At 52.5% G+C, this 19,971-nt stretch overlaps 1 protein-coding gene across 2 annotated transcripts in view; it reads right to left on the bottom strand.

Annotated features, from left to right (window-relative positions):
- ABCG1 (ATP binding cassette subfamily G member 1) overlaps positions 1-12,515 on the bottom strand; it is a 66,728-nt gene extending 54,213 nt beyond the window's left edge. For both annotated transcript variants that reach the window (XM_021071021.2, XM_084992195.1), the window contains exons 1-2: positions 12,315-12,515; positions 5,144-5,387 (exon numbers count right to left, since the gene is read on the bottom strand). In XM_021071021.2, coding sequence (XP_020926680.1) covers positions 5,144-5,387; positions 12,315-12,356 — 286 coding nt within the window. In that variant the 5' untranslated portion in view covers positions 12,357-12,515. The remainder of the gene's footprint in view (positions 1-5,143; positions 5,388-12,314) is intronic.
- Positions 12,516-19,971: the final 7,456 nt, after the last annotated feature.

Raw genomic sequence — 19,971 nt, 5'->3', positions numbered from 1 at the left:
TGTATGTATGTATTTGGCCATGCCCATGGCACATGGAAGTTCCTGGGCCAGAGATTGAACTCATATCACTGCAGCAGTGACCTGAGTCACAACAGTGGCAACCCCAGATCCTTAACTGCCAGGCCACCAGGGAGCTCCACCAGGGAACTCCAAAGCCATCTCCTTTTGCAGCCCAAAGAAAGCCCACATTGGCAGTGATGGTTGCTGAGAAGCACAGAAGTAATTCATTCATGCCAGGGGAGAGTGAATCTGCCCTCACAGCGGGCAGCCTACCCTGCTGGAGCCCCCTCTCTGCTCTGGATTCCCACAGTCCTTTTTTTTTTTTTTCTTCTGTCTTTTTAGGGCTGCACCCTTGGCATATGGAAGTTCCCAGGCTAGGAGTCTAATCAGAGCTACAGCTGCCGGCCTCCACCACAGCTCACAGCAACGCTGCATCCTTAATGCACTGAGGGAGGCCACGGATGGAACCTGTGTACTAGTCAGGTTCATTACCGCTGAGCCACGGTGGGAACTCCCGCAGTCCTCTTTAACTGGCCACCCCTGCCCATCCTGTCCCAGCTGGTTGGATCAAGTTCCCCAGGGGACTTGGTTGGAATCCAGTTTTCCCTTAACAGATTTCCTGAAAGGGACATTAATGGCGCCCTGTACTCATTTTAGCCGGCCTGTGGTTGCAGGCCTTGTGACATAGCCATGGAAATTAAGAGAGAGCAAGCTTCAATTTGAGAAGGGTGTTCAGATGCAATTGTACAGCTCAGAAGCAAACCAATACAGATAATCCGATGTGGAGGAGCCCAGAATGTTGAACCCAGCCCTGGCCTTTGGCAGAGATGAGGCTGGAGGGTCGGGTTTCCAGGTAGGAGGGGGCGTCCCATGCCATGGCGTGCCCCTTGCTGAGAAAACAGCCTGGCTCGGAGGACTCCAGAAAACTCTCTAAAGCCCCAGCTAGGATTGCTTTTGTTCTCAGCCAGCTAGGTAAGCTTGGGAGGTGTATTGAATTTCTTAGCATCCTGTCGCCTGTTTGTGTGTAGCAGGCACATCAGCGTCACGTCCCTGGTGAGGGGACAGGACAGCTACGCCTCCCCAAGGGACTAGGAGATCTCTTTATGGGTCCTCAGCGAAGGCAGAGGTGATTGACATCAAAGCAGGCCAGTTAAAGGGAAAGTAAGTCAGAGTCAGTGGTCAAGGCCACCCCCCATGGTTTTTGTCACATGGGGGTGAAGCACATGTGTGCCATGGTGGTCCACGGTGTGCCCACATCAGGGCTGGGTGCTCCCGAGGTGTCTTGTGGCCTCACCTCTCCCAGACCTGCTTTCCCGTCCCGCCTCCTCTGCCACTATGACCTGGGCTGTGTCTCTGTATCTCATGTGCTCCATGCATTGAAAGGACAGAAGTGGCCCCTACGTCAAGGGACCAAAGGACCCCTTCAGTCCTACCGATGGAGAGGGCGCCAGGCTCCCGGAGGGCGGACAACCCGGCGTGACCCCCATACGCCACCAGCTCTGTGGACCAGCTCTGCAGCCAGGTCACCCCACCGCTCAAGTTCACGGGGAGGGTTCTCTTCCTGACGAGGGGTCCTAAATATTACCAACACCAACGCAGGTCTCTTCCAGGAAGCAAAAGCTGCTTTCGAAACCTAAGTCACGCGGGGGTGAGTGAGGACAATTAAACTGATTGTTCCCGCACATCCCTCGACACAATGGCCTGTGTGACGGCACCGAAGTCCATTCTGTTCCAAGTCATTTGTCCCATCAACTTCACGCTACGTGAGTGAATTCCTGGCGGGAAAGCAATTACTGGGTCAGAAGCCAGTGAAACTGTCCTTGGGGCACGCTTTTTTCTCCGGAGAACCGTTCCTTTCACAATTATGTTCTCTACGAGGAATCTATTATGCGATCCAGGTTTTCCTCCGAAGACATCATTAATCATATGGTGAAAATGTAACTACAATTGAAAATACAAGATGTTTGCTTAGACGCCACACGCGATGCCTGGCCATCGCCAAGCTTCAGAGTTTTCAAGAATCCATGCCTGACATCTCCTTAAAAACACTGCTACGGATTCACTCGTGACCTTTCTTCTAAGGATTATGAAGCTTCCTTCCCCATCTCCTTTCTTTGAAACGATTGTAGTATTGTTCCAGTCGTGGTGCAGAGGTTTGCACGGGCATCCTGTGCCGAGGTTGTAGCACAGCACGTGTTCTGGGAAAAAAAAGCTTCCCTGGAGTTTACAGGAGTGGCCGGCGCCTTGTGATGGGAAGAAGCCTGGACCAGGGGTCCCACGCCTGGTTCCGGTGCTGGCTGTGACCTTGAGTAAATCACTCCAGCCCTCAGGCCCCCGTGTCCTTCAGCGCACCCCCAGGCCCTCCTGAAACCCCTCCAGCGCTCACCTTCGGAGATGCCTCGCCCTCCTCAAGGCCATGCCTCCAGCCTCGGTGTGATCATGACATAGAGCTCAGCGTGCAAGGCTGGATTTCACAAAATTAAAAATAATCAATGTGATACAGATAGAAAAATGGAATATGGTGAGAGAAGTAAGAGCACACGCTCCCACCCCAAAGATGGGTCACACTTGGCATCGCGCAGAAGTGATGCCAACTAGAAAACTGCCACCGTGAGAAAGGGCAATGCCTGCCAGCTGGGTGAGCCGGTGCTGAACGGGCCTTGGGGGCACCAAGCCTGGAGAAGGAGCCCGGCCTCCCTGTGGCTTCGGGGCCGCCCCCCGGCACCCTGAGCTCTGCACCAGGTGCAACGCAGACAGCGAGCGGGACCACAGACCGGGAACCACCGGCAGCCAGGCCTGCCTCCTAGCCCAGGCTCGAGGCAAGCCTTTAGCCCTCGGCTTCCTTCTGTTCAGCGAGAAGGTGGACGCGTCTCTCCCGCCCTAAGTGCAACAGGAGTGAAAAACCATCCAAACTGAGAATTGCAGGGCACCAGGAACAAAGAAAGGTGGGGGGTGGGCGGGGCGGGGGTAGTGCACCGAGAGGGAAGCCAGGCAGGTGCTGAGCAGGGCGCTGGGGAGGAAGCCAGATACAGATGTCAGGCCTCGCTGGTTGAAAAACCGGCAGCCAGGCCACCCCAGACCACGGGTGCCTGCCTTCCCCTCTGGCCCCCAGCATCTCTGACTCACAGGCAGCTAGCTCCCTGGGGCCCACTTCCTCCTCCTCCTCCTCCTCCCTGCCTGAACCCACAGAGGTTACTGCAGGGCAGGCAGCCACCTGGGCGGGGCTTCCAAGGAGGCCATGGACAGTGGGGCCCCTCCCTCACTTATTAAAAGGCCATCACCATGGACAATTAGTGTGACCAGTCCTAACCCGCAGAGAATACACGCTGGGCAAGGCACACACCCGGCCAGGAAGTAACTTTTCTCACTCCAGCACTGGCGGAACACCTGCTGTGTGGGATTTCAAACCGAGATTCTGCCGTGGTTTTCAAATGTTGGCACGTCTGCCTGGCAAGCTGTCTTCACTTTGGGGGGTCCCCGGCCCAGCCGTCCCAGCACTGTAACCACATTTCTACGGCCACATGCAACACGTGGACAGAAACCCATCCATGTCACTCACAGGTTTGCCCACGTTTGTCCATAGAGACCGACCAAGACAGAACCTCACAGGCCCTCCTGGTCCCCGGTGCACGTTTTCCATAAAATCTTTGTCCACGTGGCGGAGGAAAGGGCTATGACCTTAGGCTGAAATTCAAGAGGCTCGAATGGACCCAAGTCTGAGCCTATCACAGAATTTCTTATCAAAACAAGGGTAAGTCTCAGACAACTACGCTGTACTGTGGTCCTGCTATACTGAGAAGGTTCGGGATCTGTTCCCCGTTGTGCAAACAGACACAAAGTCATCCAACAGCCAGACCGCCTTGAAAGTCCCAGGGGCCGGCCCATTAAGGTTCCAAAGTCATGGCTCTGAGTGAGTCTTGGTGGGTCTTCTTTACAAAGAAGAACAGAATCTAGATTTAAGTGGCGAGGCCAAAATCATGACAATATGCCAGTGCTACTTGAGTCCCTTTGTTCCAAGTCCCTCCTGGATTTTCAAGTGGTTTTACATGATTCACGAGCAACAAGGACCGTTGTTTCTGGGTGATGTCTCCCCCAGTTGCCCCCCTCCCCCACCAAAGGTGGATGGAGGGTGTGTGTGCAGAGCAAGTCCCACAGGAAGACGTAGAAACACCAGCCCATAGAGGCTTTAACGCTACACACCCTGGACATCTAGAGCTGGCAAAACTGAAAATGTTCAATTCCCATCAACCCTCAACAGGTGGGTGGCAACCTCCTGTCTGTGTGGCTTTCTCGAGGCCTCCCGAGTCCCACGGGCTCCATCTCTTCTGCTTTTCTTGACCACCCACCAATACCCCCTCAGGGGACAGTCCTTCTGAGATGCTTCAACGTACGTGACTGGTTTCCAGGACAGTCACTCTAGGTTACTGGTTTCTTTTCAAAACTTCAAGCGTGAGAGGAAGCACCTGTCTTCCCCGTTGCTGTGAAACATGAAAAATAGTCCCATCTCGAGAGACTAACATAGACAGCATCCCGTACGAAGACCCCCGGCGAGCGGACCAGAAACCCACACCCGCAGACCCTCGTCGAACCTTGGGATCGGATCAGAGTTTGAGAACCACTGCGTGACTCGCAGACGCAGACGACAAATTTATGGTCCCTGAAGGGGAAACGGGGGTGAAGCAGGAGTTTGGGATTAGCAGGTACAAAGTCCTATATGTAAAATAGATAAACCCACAGGGACCTACTGTACAGCACAGTGAATGATCCCCAATACCTTGTAATAACCTATAATGGGAAATAAGCTGTAAAAAAATATATATGTATATATATATATATATATATATATATATATATATATATATACACACGTGTATAACTGAATCACTTTCTGTACACCTGAAGTTAACATAACATTGTCAGTCAATTAAAAGAAAAACACTGAATTTTGAGTCATCTAATGCAACCTGTCCATGTTATAGGCAAGGAAAACATCAGGCCTGAAGCAGTTAAATAAGTGGCTCCGGCACCGCCGGGCTGGGAGGAGCCGGGCTCCCAGCGTTCAGGTCCAGAGTCTCCCAAAGCACCTGCTCCTTCCTTCGTGGCCTCTGCGGCCTCCGAACACACAGGGCAGTCCCCTCCCTACCTTTCTTCCTCCACCAGGGACCCTCTGGGACCGAGTAGGAGAGGTCCTTGAACTCGATGTTCACGGCCGCCCTTCTGGGCAGGGACGACAGGCGCTGGGCCTCCGTGAGGTTGTTGTCCTCCCTCCTGAGACGCCCGTTCAGCAGCTCCGTCTCCCCGATGTCCCTGTTGCCGGAGACCACTTCGTCCACCGAGACACACACCGACTTGGGCTCCGTCATCGCTGCCGAGTAACTGCTGGCATTCTAGAAGCATGGGGAGGAAGCACCAAGAAAGGGTATAAGCTACATTACGGGGGGCACCGCCGCGGACCTGCCTTTAGGCTCGGGGCCGTCAATCAGTCAGTCAGCAATCAACCTCCCCCCCACCCCTCCACGGTGCCCTCAGCATCACAGGAAGGGCTCGCCCAGAGGACTTCCTCCAGCCCTTCCCTCCTCGACTAAAAACACGCGAAAGCCAGCATATGAAACCGATCTACCGTCTCACTGAGGAATCCAACTCTCATCCCAAAACTATAGTAAATACAACACTTGTCTCAAAGAAGAAAACACCAGCTGCCCTAAAAAATGACCTACTTACGATCCACTCATTAAACCAATAAAGACCCATGAGGCTGCCGAGCGCAGGGGACTCTATCCAAGCTCTTGGGACAGAACATGGTGGAAGATAATATGAGAAAAAGAGTGTGTGTATACACACACACACACACACACACACACACACGTGACTGGGTCACTTTGCTGTGCAGCAGCAATTGGCACAACATTGTAAATCAACTATGCTTTTACACATTTCAAAAAGAAAATGCTTTATGTGAAATGAGCGCCTGCAGCACCTTCCTCGCCCAGCGTCACAGACGTCTCCCCAGAGCAGTGACACCCCTTGGCCCCTGGGCTCCTTGCAAGCTGGCCTTTGTGATGTCCTTGTAAATCTCCCAAACCCCCGATATCTCTCCTCTCTCACTGTATCTTCATAATAGGATGGACGGCGTGGAAAGGTGGCTTTCTTTTTCTCTGAGATATGGGCAAGGACACTGAGGCACAGACTATTTTAAGGAAGCTTCTCTGAGCCCAGGGTCATGTGAGGGGTAGAAGGGAGCCCAGAATAGGAGTCATCGGACAAAACAGGTGCCTCCCGCACAGCCTCACCAGGATGGCTCCCCGCTACGTAGGCTTTTCGAGCTTCTACTGGTGTTCACACTGAACTGTTACAGATCTGCCAAGAGCCAAAAGTATTTATGCAAGAAAAGGAAGCGCCTTTCCTAATGGCTTGGCAATGCTGGACAAATCGATATGCTTCAGGCACCTCCAAACACAGAAGAACCCTGGGTGGATAAATATCATGCTGCGCTTTTCCCAGCTGTCTCTGGACTCTAGAGAGAACATTCCACAGTCCCCAAAGCGTGGGCCTTGGGCAATGCCACTCCATACGCTGAAGGCTGATCAGGACAGCCCATCAGTCACCATCTGGGTAATTCAGGCCTTTCTGATGCCCGAAGGACCGGGGAGACACCGCTGTAGCCTGATCTGTTCTAAAGAGAAGCAGCATCATACTGTTATTTTTCCATAGATTTATTGGGTATTTTTTCAGAGTTGATGGCTTTTTGATCGTTATCATTTCTGATAAAAAATCAAAACCAAAACCAGGGAGTGGCTCATCCATAAATACCCTTGCAAGCCCAGCAACTCAAGTGACCGAAACAAGCCCTCCCCCTTTAGAATGTCGTCCCGAGGGGACATGGCCGCAAACCTTGAGGAGCTGGCATCGTTGCCATCGTGGTGTCTAAGGGCTCCAAGATCCTGGAGGATTTGGAGGTTTCGAATATTTAAAGAACAAATGGGGGTCACAGGGAGATGCGCACCAAGGGGTTTCTGGTTCCTGTGATGTTTGAAAATGTTGCTTTGCTGTTTAAGAAAAAGACACCACACACACACACACACACACACACACACACACACACACACACACACTCCTTCCAGGCCTCTCCTACCTCTGGAAAGCTTAACCAAGTCAAAACTCAGCTCATTGACTGACGCTCTGTGGGTAAAAATTAAAGCGCAGTGTGAAGCTCTGATGAAATTAATCTGGGTTTGCTGTCGGCCCCGAGCATGTGAAGTGCTTCAAACACAGACACAAGTAGGTTCCCTGCACCCTCCCCCGCCACGGGCAGGGTGGTGGGTGCCAGCCTGACAGCGGGCCTCCTCTGGGCTGGGCTGAGCCGGAGCCTGTCCTGTTCCCAGGACGGCCCTCGCACCTGGGCCTGCCCACAGCTTCTGTGTTGGGGCCTCTTGAAGGAACAGCAGAGACTCTGCCCCAGCTCAGCTCGCTTTTGGCTTTGACCAACTCGGAAAGAATATGCCCCTTCAGCTCCAGCACCCAGAGCAGCACCAAGAGCCACCCCTGTGCCCACCCGTCTTGCTCTCCAGGGACATGTGCTGTAACCCAGTTCAACTCCACAGAAGCCCAGGAAGCACCGAGTCCTGGCTTTGGTGGGGGCAGGGTAGGAGAGAGCGAGGGCCCTTGGCAAGACGGTTATCTCCAGGCCTGGTCCCCAACCTTGTCCCCAACAACATCTGCACCCCCACCTTGTCGCCCAAGTGGAAAGGCTGGATGTTTGCCTCCAGACTCACGTCCTGCTGCCAGGCTTGACTCAGCCCAGCATCCCCAGTTGCTGGGTGTTCAGTTAGGGGCGGGGAGTTTCCAGCAAATCCCTCCCCAGGGTGCAGCCCCCAGAACCTCCACCCCAGTGTTCTAGCCGCCCTGGCCCACCCCTTCCCTCCCCCTGCACCTGCGCTGGTGTCGACCCTGAGGAAGTCCTTCCAAGGATGAAAGGCCATGATTCCACCCACCTACCCCGGGAGCCAAGGCCAGACCTGGACTCTGACGGGGGTCTGACTTTCCCCTAAGGACTCCAAGCCTATCTATTCTCTCAGGCACTCACAGCCCAGATAAAGGCCTGGGCATCAGCAGTCAGCCAGACAGACGTAGCCTGTGGCCTCAGCAAGTTCCAGATCAAGACTGAGCCCCAGGAGTTAGAATCAGACAACAAGGAGACCCACACTGTCACCCAGTGCAGCACAGGCCCTGGGTGGGGACAAGGTATTTCAGGGGTATCAAAGGTAAGGTCACTTAGCATGGCGGGGGGGGCTGGTTCAGGACCCTCCCTGCGGGATGCGGGTGGGCGCAGCGTGTACAAAGGCAGCAGGAGAGATCACACATCTGGAGACCTGAAATTCAGGGGCTGGAGCTCTGATTTGGAGTTGGGCGGGGGTGGTGTCGAATAAGATGGGACTGGAGAGGCACATGGGGTCCCCACACAGAGGCCTTGCAGAGCCGCTAAGGGGTTTGTACTTAGCTAGAGGTCTGTACAGGTCCACGAGGGGTCTCAAGGCAGAAGCAACAGACCAAAAGCACAGTCTTCCTGCAGCAACGTGCGGAGGGGAGGGTGAGTGGCCCTACCCAGCTGGGGGCAGTGGGGAGCCCCGTGAACAGGCCAGTGGGACCAAGCTGGAGGAGCAAACTGGGCACTGAGAGAGAAGCCAGAGGCAAGTATTTACTAGTGAAAGTTGTTTTTTTGTTTTTTGTCTTTTTGTCTTTTTCCATGGCTGCACCTGCAGCATATGGAGGTTCCCAGACTAGGGGTCGAATCAGAGCTGTGGCCACTGGCCTACGCCAGAGCCACAGCAATGCAGGATCTGAGCCGCATGTGCCACCTACACCACAGCTCAAGGCAACGCCAGATCTTTAACCCACTGAGCGAGGGCAGGGATCGAACTCGCAACCTCATGGTTCCCATTCAGATTCATTAACCACTGAGCCACGACGGGAACTCCTACTATTGGAAGTTTTGAATTCCAATGCCTCCGGCTTGGTAGGTAAGCAATTATAAACAATAGCGGCTCTTGGATCAGCAATTCCCAGTTACAACGTGCCCATTAAACTCCCACGAAAAGATTGCTCCTCTTAGAGACGCCTCAACTCCACACTCCATTTCCCATAGAGACCACCTCCCCTGTGCAAGACCCCACCATTAAAGAGCGGCCAAGCTGCAGCCCAGCTGTGTGCGGCTTCCCCGTCTGCCCCATCCTGCCAGCCAGGATCCCTAACCTGCCCCATCCTCCCAGCCGGCATCCCTAAGAGCACTTGCATTTGGCTTAGCTTTCTACAGACAAGGTGCAGTGGCCTCTGGGTCATCCCAGCCTCTGTGCATTACAGGGAAACCACACAAGTGACAGGAAAGCACACCAGCCCATCGCCAAAGAAACCAGCACCAAAGCAGGGCCCACCATCACCCACTGTCCCTCCACGGGTATCCAATTAACAAAATCCTGCAATCCTGTCTGACGGGAGGCAGTGGCTGTCACTCCGAAATAGACCAGCTCTCTGGAAACACATCCTCAGATGAGAGCGGCCGGCGATGTAGGTTACAGCTAGCCTGTCCTTAAGCCTCCTGAGCTCATTAAAAATGAAACAATTACATCTTCCCTCCCCGCTCATTCCCTTTCCTTGTAAGCTTCCCTCTCTTACTGATGCGTGGTCTTTGACACACCTCCCCCCCACCCCGCAATGTGTGCTGCCTAATAAATGGTAAATAATGGTGAGTCTGCTTACAGGTGTTGAAATCGAGGAGACCCTATTTTGACTCTCCCGCCGCTGGCCGCTAGTGAGAAAGTTTTCCATTTAAAGGCTAGTATATGGAGATGCTGGTTTAGCTGGGAAGGGTCTCACACAGTCAGCAAGCCCCCGGGCCATTGGAGACTGGTTCACTCTCTTTCCCCAGAAGCATAGTTAGAGATAGGAACTTCTTCCACAGCATCTTGGGGACGGGAAGGGAGGGAAGAGGGACACGCAGGCTCCAGACCCTGACATGCATTCTCTGACTTCTCTCACTACTGCCAGCTTTGGTGCCCAGCTAGACCAGCAGACTCTGCAGCTGGAGAGCAGATCCTTCCCTGAGCCATGGGCACAAAAGACGAAAACATACAGGTCCAGAATCCTCAAGGCCACTCACTGCCTAAGGGAAATAAACCCAAATGTCACATCCTTAACTAAGCAAAGGGGAGATGTCACTTGCCTGGCCACTCAGGATGCCAAAGTCATCGTCTTCAAAATCTAGCCTCAAACAGCTAACTACCAATCCCAGTGGGAGCCCATGCCCACCCCACCCGGCCCAGCTCAGGAACTCCAGCACACTGCCTGGGTGCTTCTCTCACCCTTCCAGGCACCTGCTCCAGATGCATAGCTGGCAGTCAGCCTCAGGCTGGACCCCAGAGCAAAGCTTAGTATTCCAGGGAATCTCTGAAAGGCTCTGTTTGGGACTTGGATAGGATTTTTTTTTTTAATTAAAAAGAAAGCGTGAAGTTTTCAGAGAGAAAAGTGATTTTCACATAAAACAATGTTCCCTTAAAAAATGAGCCTAACTAGGAGCACCTCCAAGTGACTCAAACACTTGCATTCTGGGGCTATATTGAACCGTAATGTAACATCCACGAAACGCTGACATAAAACATCTGTACCTTAGAACATTGAGCCGCTGTTTTTCCGCATGTAGGAGCTACTTTTGCAGCTCCGAAAGGGCTTCAAGAGTTACCCGGCATCTTCAAGATCTGAAACTTCCTTTACCCACAACTAACAATAATAATCTCCTTACTTTTCCATAACCACCATAATTTAGGAATCCCAAAGACATGAACAAATGTAAAATGAAGAATTGCTACGTGTTCCACAAAATGTCATGAGGAGGGGACTGGCATTTTTGTTTTGTGATTCCGCTTATACACAAGAAGCTAAGTATGGGGTCTAGGCAGTGTGTGCCCAGAGATGGGACCTGGCCCCCGGGGGCGGGGGCTCCCCCTGCCCCCAGCTTCTTCCTGCTCTATCATCTACCAACCTCCTTGATGGGTCTGCGGCCCCATTCTATCGGTTTACACAAAATCATTATATAATGAGCTGGCGAGGCTGGGTATGTTCTACAGTAACCTGTTTGGAATCACAGGATGCAGTTGTCAGAGTAGAGCATGCGCAGAAACCCGGCTACTTTTTTTTTTTTTTTTTTCCTCTTGAGCTCAAGGCAAGAGGTAACTGTCGGTCAAACCCTGCTGAGCCCTGCTGACTTCAAATAGAGGATGCTAAAAATGAAATAAAAGCAAGGGGTGGGGGCAAAAACCGATGTGTACACTGTGGGGTGACAGCTCATGGAAAGTAACTAGCAGGATAGTAAATACACAGACAAATGAGAGAAGAGGGATGGATAGGGAGGGTGAGAGGGGTTGGAATATGGAATACTTTCTGTTTGTACTTTAGATGACCTGAAATCAGTCCAGAAGTACCTAACTGCACTGTGGGCATGCTAGGCATAAAAATGAAAGGCTCTAGAATGCGTGAGACGAGGGTTAGTTTGCTTTTTTCTAATGTGAGTTTATAGAGCTGTTTTAAAGGAGCAAGAGGAGTCTTAACCATTCACTTGAAGAGCACTTGCAGTGACTGTGCCCAGCAGCGAATTCAGCTGCAGCCGGTGGTCCCCTTACGGGGCTGGCGCCCTTGGGGAGAGTGAGATGCGCGCCTCTGCCCCCACCCTGGTCTCTCCCCAGGATGCAGAAATGTGGCTGGAGTGTCCAGGCTGGACCCTCATCCGCGTCCGCTGCTCCCTCCAGAGCAGGTCCTGGAGAGGCTTTCCCCTGACAAAGGGGCAGCACAGGCTCTGGCTTCCCGGATCACCTCCTTCTTTTGTTCCCCCAGACCGTGCCGGAGCTCCAGAGAGTAAAGGAAGAAGCGCCCGCTCCGTAGGCTCTGGCTGTGCGCGCTGGCAGAGGGATCGGACCCCCTTTCCCTCTGGCCCAGGCTGCCGCCCATCCCCAGTACCCTCCGGGGCTCCAGGCCCGAGGCCCCTCACCGGGAGGCGGACGAGGTCAAGGCTATTTCTCCAATGTGGGGACTGCCGGTCTTCTCCCTCCCTCTCCTGCGCCCCCCCCCCGCCCCCCGCCTTCCCCCCCGTCCTAGGCTGCAAGGAGCATCTTGAAGCGCCAGGTGGCCAAGACAGGGGGCGATGGGAATCGGGCGCCTCCCCCGGGGCTCGGAGGCAAGTGTCAGGATGCGGGTGCGGGTCTTTGTGCGTTTCTTATTCTCTTAGAGAACAGAACCAAGCTCCGGGGGCGAGGGATGCGCTCACTCACCATGGCGGTGCCGACCGAGAAAGCGGCCATCAGACAGGCCATGCCCCGGGGCGGCGGCGGCGGCGGCAGCGGCGGGGACGAGGCTGCAGGCGACGAGGACCGGCGGAGGGCACGAGGTTGCGCTCGCCCCAGGGTCGGCTGCTGAGACCAGCGCGGGATCGGGCTCCAGCTCTGCTGCTGCCAGGGCCGGGCCCCGCCCACGACCCGCCCGCGCCGGCCCCGCCCACGACCCGCCCTCTACCCGCCCACGACCCGCGATTGGCCAGCGCTCGCGGGCGGGGCGGAGCCGGCAGGTGCGCGTGCTCTTGTTTTGCTCCTGCGGGGGCGCGGCTGGCCCAGCCTCTCCTTCTGCCTGAGCCCCGTGGCCCGGAGTTTGGAAACTCGCGAGGGTCGGGCCAGCGGCGACAGTCAGCGGGGGTCCCCCGCCAGGACCGTCACCTCCAAGCCTGACGTGCTGTGCCTCGTGGGAACCGGGGAGGCCTCTGGGGAGGGAGAGTGGAAGGCAAGGGAACTTCTGCTTTCTTTCTTCGTTGTTGGGCCCCTCTCTGCCAGGAGGAGCGTGAGAACCAAAGAAGGACGGTCGCTCTGACGCCGGCAGTACAGCTCTACATCGGGGCTAGCCCCCCACAGGCAACGCACTCATTCATGCCACACTGAGGCTGTGTGCCAGACACAGAGCTGGGTAACAAAGGGGAGCTTAGGGAAGATACCCAGGCCTATGTCCTCCCGTGGCTCTCACCTCTGCGGCCCAACAAAAAAAGAAAAGGCTTTTTCTTTTTTCTTTTCTTTCTTCTTATTTTTTCTTTTTTCCTGTAGATGTGGTGTTTCCAGTACTTGGCCCAGAGCTGTGTTCACGTAACTGCATAAGGAATGACACTTTGGGCACCCTCTCCTTTGGCCCCAAACAGGAATATCAGATGGCCTGGCATCTGCTAAAACACCTATTATATGTAAGTGGGACCACTTCCTGGTAACCATGGTGATAAGACATTCCTTATGCGCAAACAGAGGCTAATGTTTTTATTCAGCAGTTTGCAGGTGGGGCCCGCAGGGAAGAATGCAACTCTCCTTACCTCCAGCACACCTGGTTTGTTCCTCCTCGCAGCCTCTGAGATGAGCAAAGCCCCCATCTTTCTCCTCATCCAGAAAGGGAGCATGACTTCTCATGCCAGGCAGATGAGCTTCCCACCCCAGGGCTGACGACCATAGCCAAATTCTCCCCTAAACCAAAGGAGAGAGAGGAGGTAGAACGTGTGAGTTCAAGGGCAAGACGGCCCAGCTTTGGTCTGCAGAGTTTCACGTGAAGAGTCCCTGCATCACCTCCATTCTATTGTTAGGAAATAGGACTGGAGTATTTCCAGGTGCCACTCTCTGCATGCTGGGCCCACGAGGTGCGTAGTGCCTTAAACGTGCTGAACAGCAAACTCTGAATGTTATCAAAAGAGGATTCAAATCCACAAACCTGCAGTGACCCTCCAGTGGGAGGCACTTCCTGTCTCAATAGGCTGCCCGTACCTGCCTTAAGTAGTTGTGGCTGGCAGGCGATCCCTGAGTGAGATCGGCCACCCTGCCACCCTGCGTGCTCTGTGTTCCACAGTCCACAGCATCCGTGAGCCCCATCTCTGCACATGAGGCTGCGAGCTATTCCATCACGGCTCCATATTTCTCTTCAGGCCTTCGTTCCCCTGAACCAAACATTCCTGGTCCCTCTGACATCACTGTGGACAAGATGCCCCTTCATCCTGCTCATCTTTCTCTGCGTGGGTTCCGTGTTCTCCATGTCCCCTGTGACACATGGGGTCCATCACTGAACGCCTGGTCAGGGTCTTCCCTCCCCTCGCTGACGAGCACCTGCTCCCTGGCTCTGCTCCAGTCATCGGTAAGGACATGCTTTCCCTGCCGCAGAACCTGCTACCTGGTATCCTGGGGCAAGCGGGTCGATGGACTCAACCAGCAGCTGACTATATTCACTTTCCTTGGACTTCGGTAGTTTCACTTGCCTGGTTGGCACTGTAGCCCCCAAATTCCATTTTAAAGAGTGTCCAATTTATTTCTGCTAAGCATCAAGCCCCTGAGGCTGGGAAATGGCCTCGGGTGCAAGGATTCTGCTCTTAATGGCGGAGGAGGGGGCTGGGGTACAGGTGGCCTGTGGCAAGCCTGTGGATTGACCCAGGTGTACTTGTACAGGGAGCTGGCCACAAGGGTGTGAGGCTGGCTTGCCATCTCGTATCGCCTGCCCCTGGAGGATCCGTCCAGAGAAACTTCGGGGACACCCCATGGCTTCCTGGCCACCATGCTCCCCGCCGGCTGGGAAGAAATCTTAGGGATGCAGTCTTCTTTGCATCTGGGTGATCTGGCTTTGAACAGTTTGACCTCGACCCTTTTTTGACCACAGGGTGGTCAGCTCTGAATTAACCTGAGTGTTCCCTGCTGGGCTGACTCTTCTGCTCAATGGCAGAGCTGCACAAACCCGAAGTCCATTTTCCTTCCAAGACCTACAATTTCAGTCATGCTTTTGGCATAGGCTCAGAAATTCCTGCTCTGCTGGGATCTGCTCTCAAGGCTGGGAAGCCGGGGTGGACGGGAGACAGGAAGCCCAACCCTCAAGTGTGGTCAGACAGTCATGGGGGAGACGTTCTTCTCTAAATTGGATGTGTTTTCAACTGGTTCTGTGGGCTTAACATATTTTAGAAATAATGGTTTGCCTAAGTTAGAGGAATTCTTTCTAGTAGTTTAAGGGAGAGCGGCCAGTGGCAAACTGGTGACGTCTGGGCCTCCTGGTCTACCACGGTCCTGTTCTTTTGCAGTCAGCCCTTCAGGTGTCCCCCCCTAAGGACCGGATATCTGCAATTGCATTCTCCCCAGACTGCCTCATCACCAGTGCTCTGCCCTCTTGGAATCTGCGCATCACGTAATTAATTTACTATGGATTGTGCTTACTGCCCAGCACTGCCCTCTAGAACGTAAGCTCCATGAGGGCAGGAATGCCATCCCCTGATGGATCCCCGGCCCTGGCAACAGTCCCTGGAAAAGGATTTTGTCCAGGCTCATCAGCTATTCAGTCGAGACGTCCCACCCCCGTCCCTCTGGCTCCCTACCCCAGCTGTCTCCAGCGTGCCCCAGTGTGGAAACAGGCCTGCCTTGCCAGGTCCACCAGGCAAACATCTCCCTCGCCGTTTCCCAGAGGAAAACAAAAACGACAGAAGGCTGGTCCCCCTGCCCCTGGCCCAGCTGCCCTCTCACCACATGGACCCCTGCCCAGCAGCATTATGAGGGCTTATGGGATTTCTATCCTTAAAGCCTCAATCAAACTTGATCTCGGAGGGACAGTGTAGGGAGGTATTTGTTTGCTTTCTTACTTTTTACAACCCAAAGCTCTGACTCTGAAAGTAAACATTTTCAGCCAAATAAAAGCAGAATCCAAGTGTTCCCACCATGGTGCAGTGGGTTAAGAATCTAACTGCAGTGGCTCAGGATCCTGCCAAGATACAGGTTCCATCCCTGGCCTGGGAACTTTCATATCCCATAGGTGCAGCTATAAAAAAATAAAAAATAAGGAGTTCCCATTGTGGCTTAGCGGAGACAAACCCCACTGGGATCCATGAGGATGCGGGTTCAACCCCTGAACTTGCTCCGTGGGTTAAGGATCCAGCATTGCCCTGAGCTGTGGTGAGGGCCGCAGACATGTCTCCGATGCCGAGTTTCTGTGGCCATTGGGTAGGCTGGCGGCTGCAGCTCTGATTTGACCTCTAGCCTGGGAACGTTCATATGCCTTTTGTGCAGCCCTAAAAAGACAAAAAAAAAAAAAAAAAAAAAAAGAAAAAGAAAGGAAGAATCTGAAGCCACAAGAGCCAGTAGGAAAGAGGAGGGGCTTGTCCCCTCCCCAGGCTGACAGTGGGGGGTGCTGGGTGGAGCTCCTGGGAGGCAGGGAGGGTGGGGAGGAGCCCTGCCCCAGGGGTATCCCCAGGCCGCACAGCAAGTACTCACTGGGGCATCCCTGTGAGATCCTTGCCCTCGGCCAGGGCAGACCTGCTTTCAGGTCACAGATCCTGCCTTTCCGGCTTCTCTGATCCTGCAGAGAATTAGCGGCTGTTGGGCCCTTTCTACCTCTGTTCCCAGGGAAGTCATTGCCTCCACTTTTAAAAAGGAACAGAGAGAGAATGAGAAAGAGATAGAGAGGAGGTGGGAGGGAGGGAAGAGGAAGGAAAGGGAAGCAGGAGGGAGGAGGAGAGAAAGCAAGAAACTTAAGAGGCAGGAATAGGTGTAGAGAAGCCCAGGGCTGGGCCCTTGATGGGAAAGTGTGGGAAGGGGTGCAGATGAGCAGACGCAGAGACAGAGCTGGTTCGAGGGTGACAGCCGAGGCTAAGCCACACACCACATGGGGATTCTCTGTAAATTGGTGTCTTTTAAAGAAACAGAGTCTTCTGATCCAGCAGTCCCACTCTTGGGAGTATATCAAGACAAAATTCTAATTCAAAAAATTACATGCACCCCTATGTTCATAGCCGCGCTATTCGCAATAGCCAAAACATGGGAACAACCTAATGTCTATCAACAGAGGAATGGATTAAGAAGATGTGGTACATATATACAGTGGAATACTATTCAGCTATAAAAAGAATGAAATAATGCCATTTGTGGCAACATGACTGGACTTAGATATTGTCATACTAAATGAAGTAAGTCGGAAAAAGACAAGTACCATATAATATCACTTACATGTGGAATCTAATAAAAATGATATGAATGAACTTATTTACAAAATGGGAACAGACTCGCAGACATAGAGAACAAACTTGCAAAGGGGAGGGGGAGGGAGTGGGATGGACTGGGAATTTTGGGTTAGAGATGCAAATGATTACATTTAGAATAGATAAGCAACAAGGTCCTGCTATATAGATTAGGAAATTATACTTAATATTCTGTGATAAACCAGAATGGAAAAGAATATGAAAAAATATGTGTGTATAACTGAGTCAATTTGCTCTACAGCAGAAATTGACAACATTGTAAATCCACTATACTTCAATAAAATTTATAAAATTTATACTTCAATAAAATTTGTCTATGGTTTGCTTGATTCTGGTTTTGCTGACCCTCCTGACTCCCCCAGTGTCTGTCTCCATCCCAATGTGCCCCCATCACGTGTAGGAGCCAGCCTGGCTCCAGCCAGGAGCCCCTCCCTCCTCAGCCCGCCAGGAGATGGGGGCAGAGGAGGGCCATGAGCTGAGTTCTGTAGGGGTAGGGGGAAGGGAAGAGCCCAGAAGGCAAGTAAGCATTTCACAATCTAAGGTAGCAAGAGGCAAGTGAACGATGGCAAAGAGATCATTTCTGCTTTCTTTCTTCCATTAGCACAGAACAAGGAATTCTGGGAAAGATCCAGTAAACCATTTCTGCAAATGAAGAAAGAGGAAATACCATCTGACAATGAGGTGACCTTCAAAGCTGAAGAATAAGAGAGAAGTCTGAGACCTTGGAAAATTACTGGAGGGTCCTTCCCACCCACACACAAAAGCCTCCCATTACCCCATAAGAGGCCCCAGCTGGGACCTAGCTGGAACCCCCATGCCACTGGGCACCCACTTTTCCTCTGAGGAGGACCCCGTGTACTCAATCCTACAACACAACCTTGACCCAGATCCATCAGAACATTCTATCTAGTGGTTTGAAAAGTGCTATAACATGTGTGACCCCATATGAGGCTCAGAACATCTGCGAGGTGGGAGGGCAGGTGCCATCACCGGAACATGTGTGAGTTTGATTCCCACACCCCGTGCAGGACAGGCCATGCCCACTGCACAGCTCAAGTTCAATGTACTCATCACCCTGGCCACTGGGCAGAAATTCTCTAGCCTCCTGAGACACCCCAACTCTCCTGGAAGGTGCCCACACACCCCTCCTCTCCCCAGGCCTGGGAAATGGTTCCTCTCCCTCCCGCCTCTTTCCTCCAGAGCACCAGCCCCATCCCCGCCCCTCCAAAAAGACCTGGCAGTCACTTGCTGAGCCCTGGCTTTTGAAAGCAGAAGTCTGGTTAGGGAGATTATCTTCTGCATGCTTGGAAACTTCTGGGAAGAGCCCTGCTGCTCAAAAGTCCCCAAAGGCTAGAGAGAATCAACTCAATTAAAAGAAAAAAGTCTTGGCTTCTTTTTAAAGGAGGGGAGGGGAACTGGCTGGAGCAAGGATATGAGTGTCAGAGATTATCCCAGCCAATAATCCTGCCACAGGAAACAAGGAGAGGGAGGCTGCATGGAGTTTGAAACCCACCCATGGCCGCAAGGAACGGGGTTTCCTGACTCCCACAGAGCACCTCTTCCACTTTTCTTACAGCTGCCAAATATTTGTTGAGAATAGGCCAAACCTATTTCTAACTGGGAGAGAGAGCTACAAGAGGCCTAAGTTCAATCTTTTAAAAGTCACAGCCAGGCTAGTAGGGAGATGGAGCAGACATGTCTTTCTCTGTTCCTTCCCCTAACACAATGAAAAACTCAGGAGGAGACTCTGAAAGGTGGAGAGGACAAGGCAGGGTGCCAGGATTCTGGGCCCAATTAACCACACTGTGCTGAGGCCCTGGGTGGGTGTTTTTGCTGCATGTATCTCAGACTTTCTGTTGAAGAAACCAACAACCTGGAAATGCCAATGCCCTCAAACAAAAAAGGTCCCCACAAGAGACTGCTGTCTCTAGCCACAGGAACAGAAGAGGAGCACTCTGGAATTGTAGGATATGTGTAGACAATTACTGCTCTATCCCAGCCAAATACCACACAACAAACTCCCACCCCACCCATACCAGCAAAGATGAAGTGGGGTGGGCCTAGATTTTCACCATCCTCAGGCTGAAATGAAGCACCCAAGCCCCCTGAGTCAAAATGGTGTCAGAGAAAGTCAAACAGGGAGTCTGGAACCCATTGCCACTGACAGGAATGAGGATCCTCTCTCTTCCTCACCAGGGTGGCGGGTGGAGACCCAGCATCCAAACCAAGATGCCAGTGGAGAGTGTGTAGGGACCAGTAATGAAGTCCACCTCTCCCAGCCAGGGAGGTAGGGATGGCTTTGGGTGGAGACCCAGGACTCCTTCCCTTCCCCACAGTAGCAAGGGGCCCCTCCCTTGGATATCAACAAAGGCTGAGTAGGGAGCCTGGACTCCTGGCCTCACCCAGCAGTAATAAGGCAGTAATAAATCTCCTCCTCCTTCCCCTCCCCAGTGATATCAGAAGTCAAATAAAACAGAAGACTTAAGTAAGATCTAGCATCTCATAACAACAAAATGTCTAGGTTTTCATCAAAAATCATTCATCATCGAAGAACCAGGAGAGTCACAATTTCAACAAATAAAAAAGTCAATCAATAGATGCGAACACCAAGATGACAAAAATGCCACAATTACCTAAAAAAATTTAAAAGCATACATCACAAGAATGCTTTAGTGAGCAACTAGGAATACATTTGAAATAAATGAAACATTAGAAAGTCATAGCAGAGAAATAGAAAATGTAAAGGAGAATAACATGGAAATTTTAGAACATAAAGAGAAAGGTGGAATAAGGAAACTGCACATCAAGAAGAAAGAAAGAAAACTGTAAATGCAAATGTGAATAAATAAGATAGACTTTCCTTCTGCTATTGAATTTTCCAACTTTTTTTTCTGGGTAAGAACAGA

This window comes from Sus scrofa, chromosome 13 (assembly GCF_054392235.1).
Source record: "Sus scrofa isolate SSC_HxYL_T2T_F1_AM1 chromosome 13, Sscrofa_HxYL_maternal_Yorkshire_Landrace_v2.0, whole genome shotgun sequence".
NCBI classification, from domain to species: domain Eukaryota; kingdom Metazoa; phylum Chordata; class Mammalia; order Artiodactyla; family Suidae; genus Sus; species Sus scrofa.
This window is presented reverse-complemented; position numbering and strand designations above follow the sequence as displayed.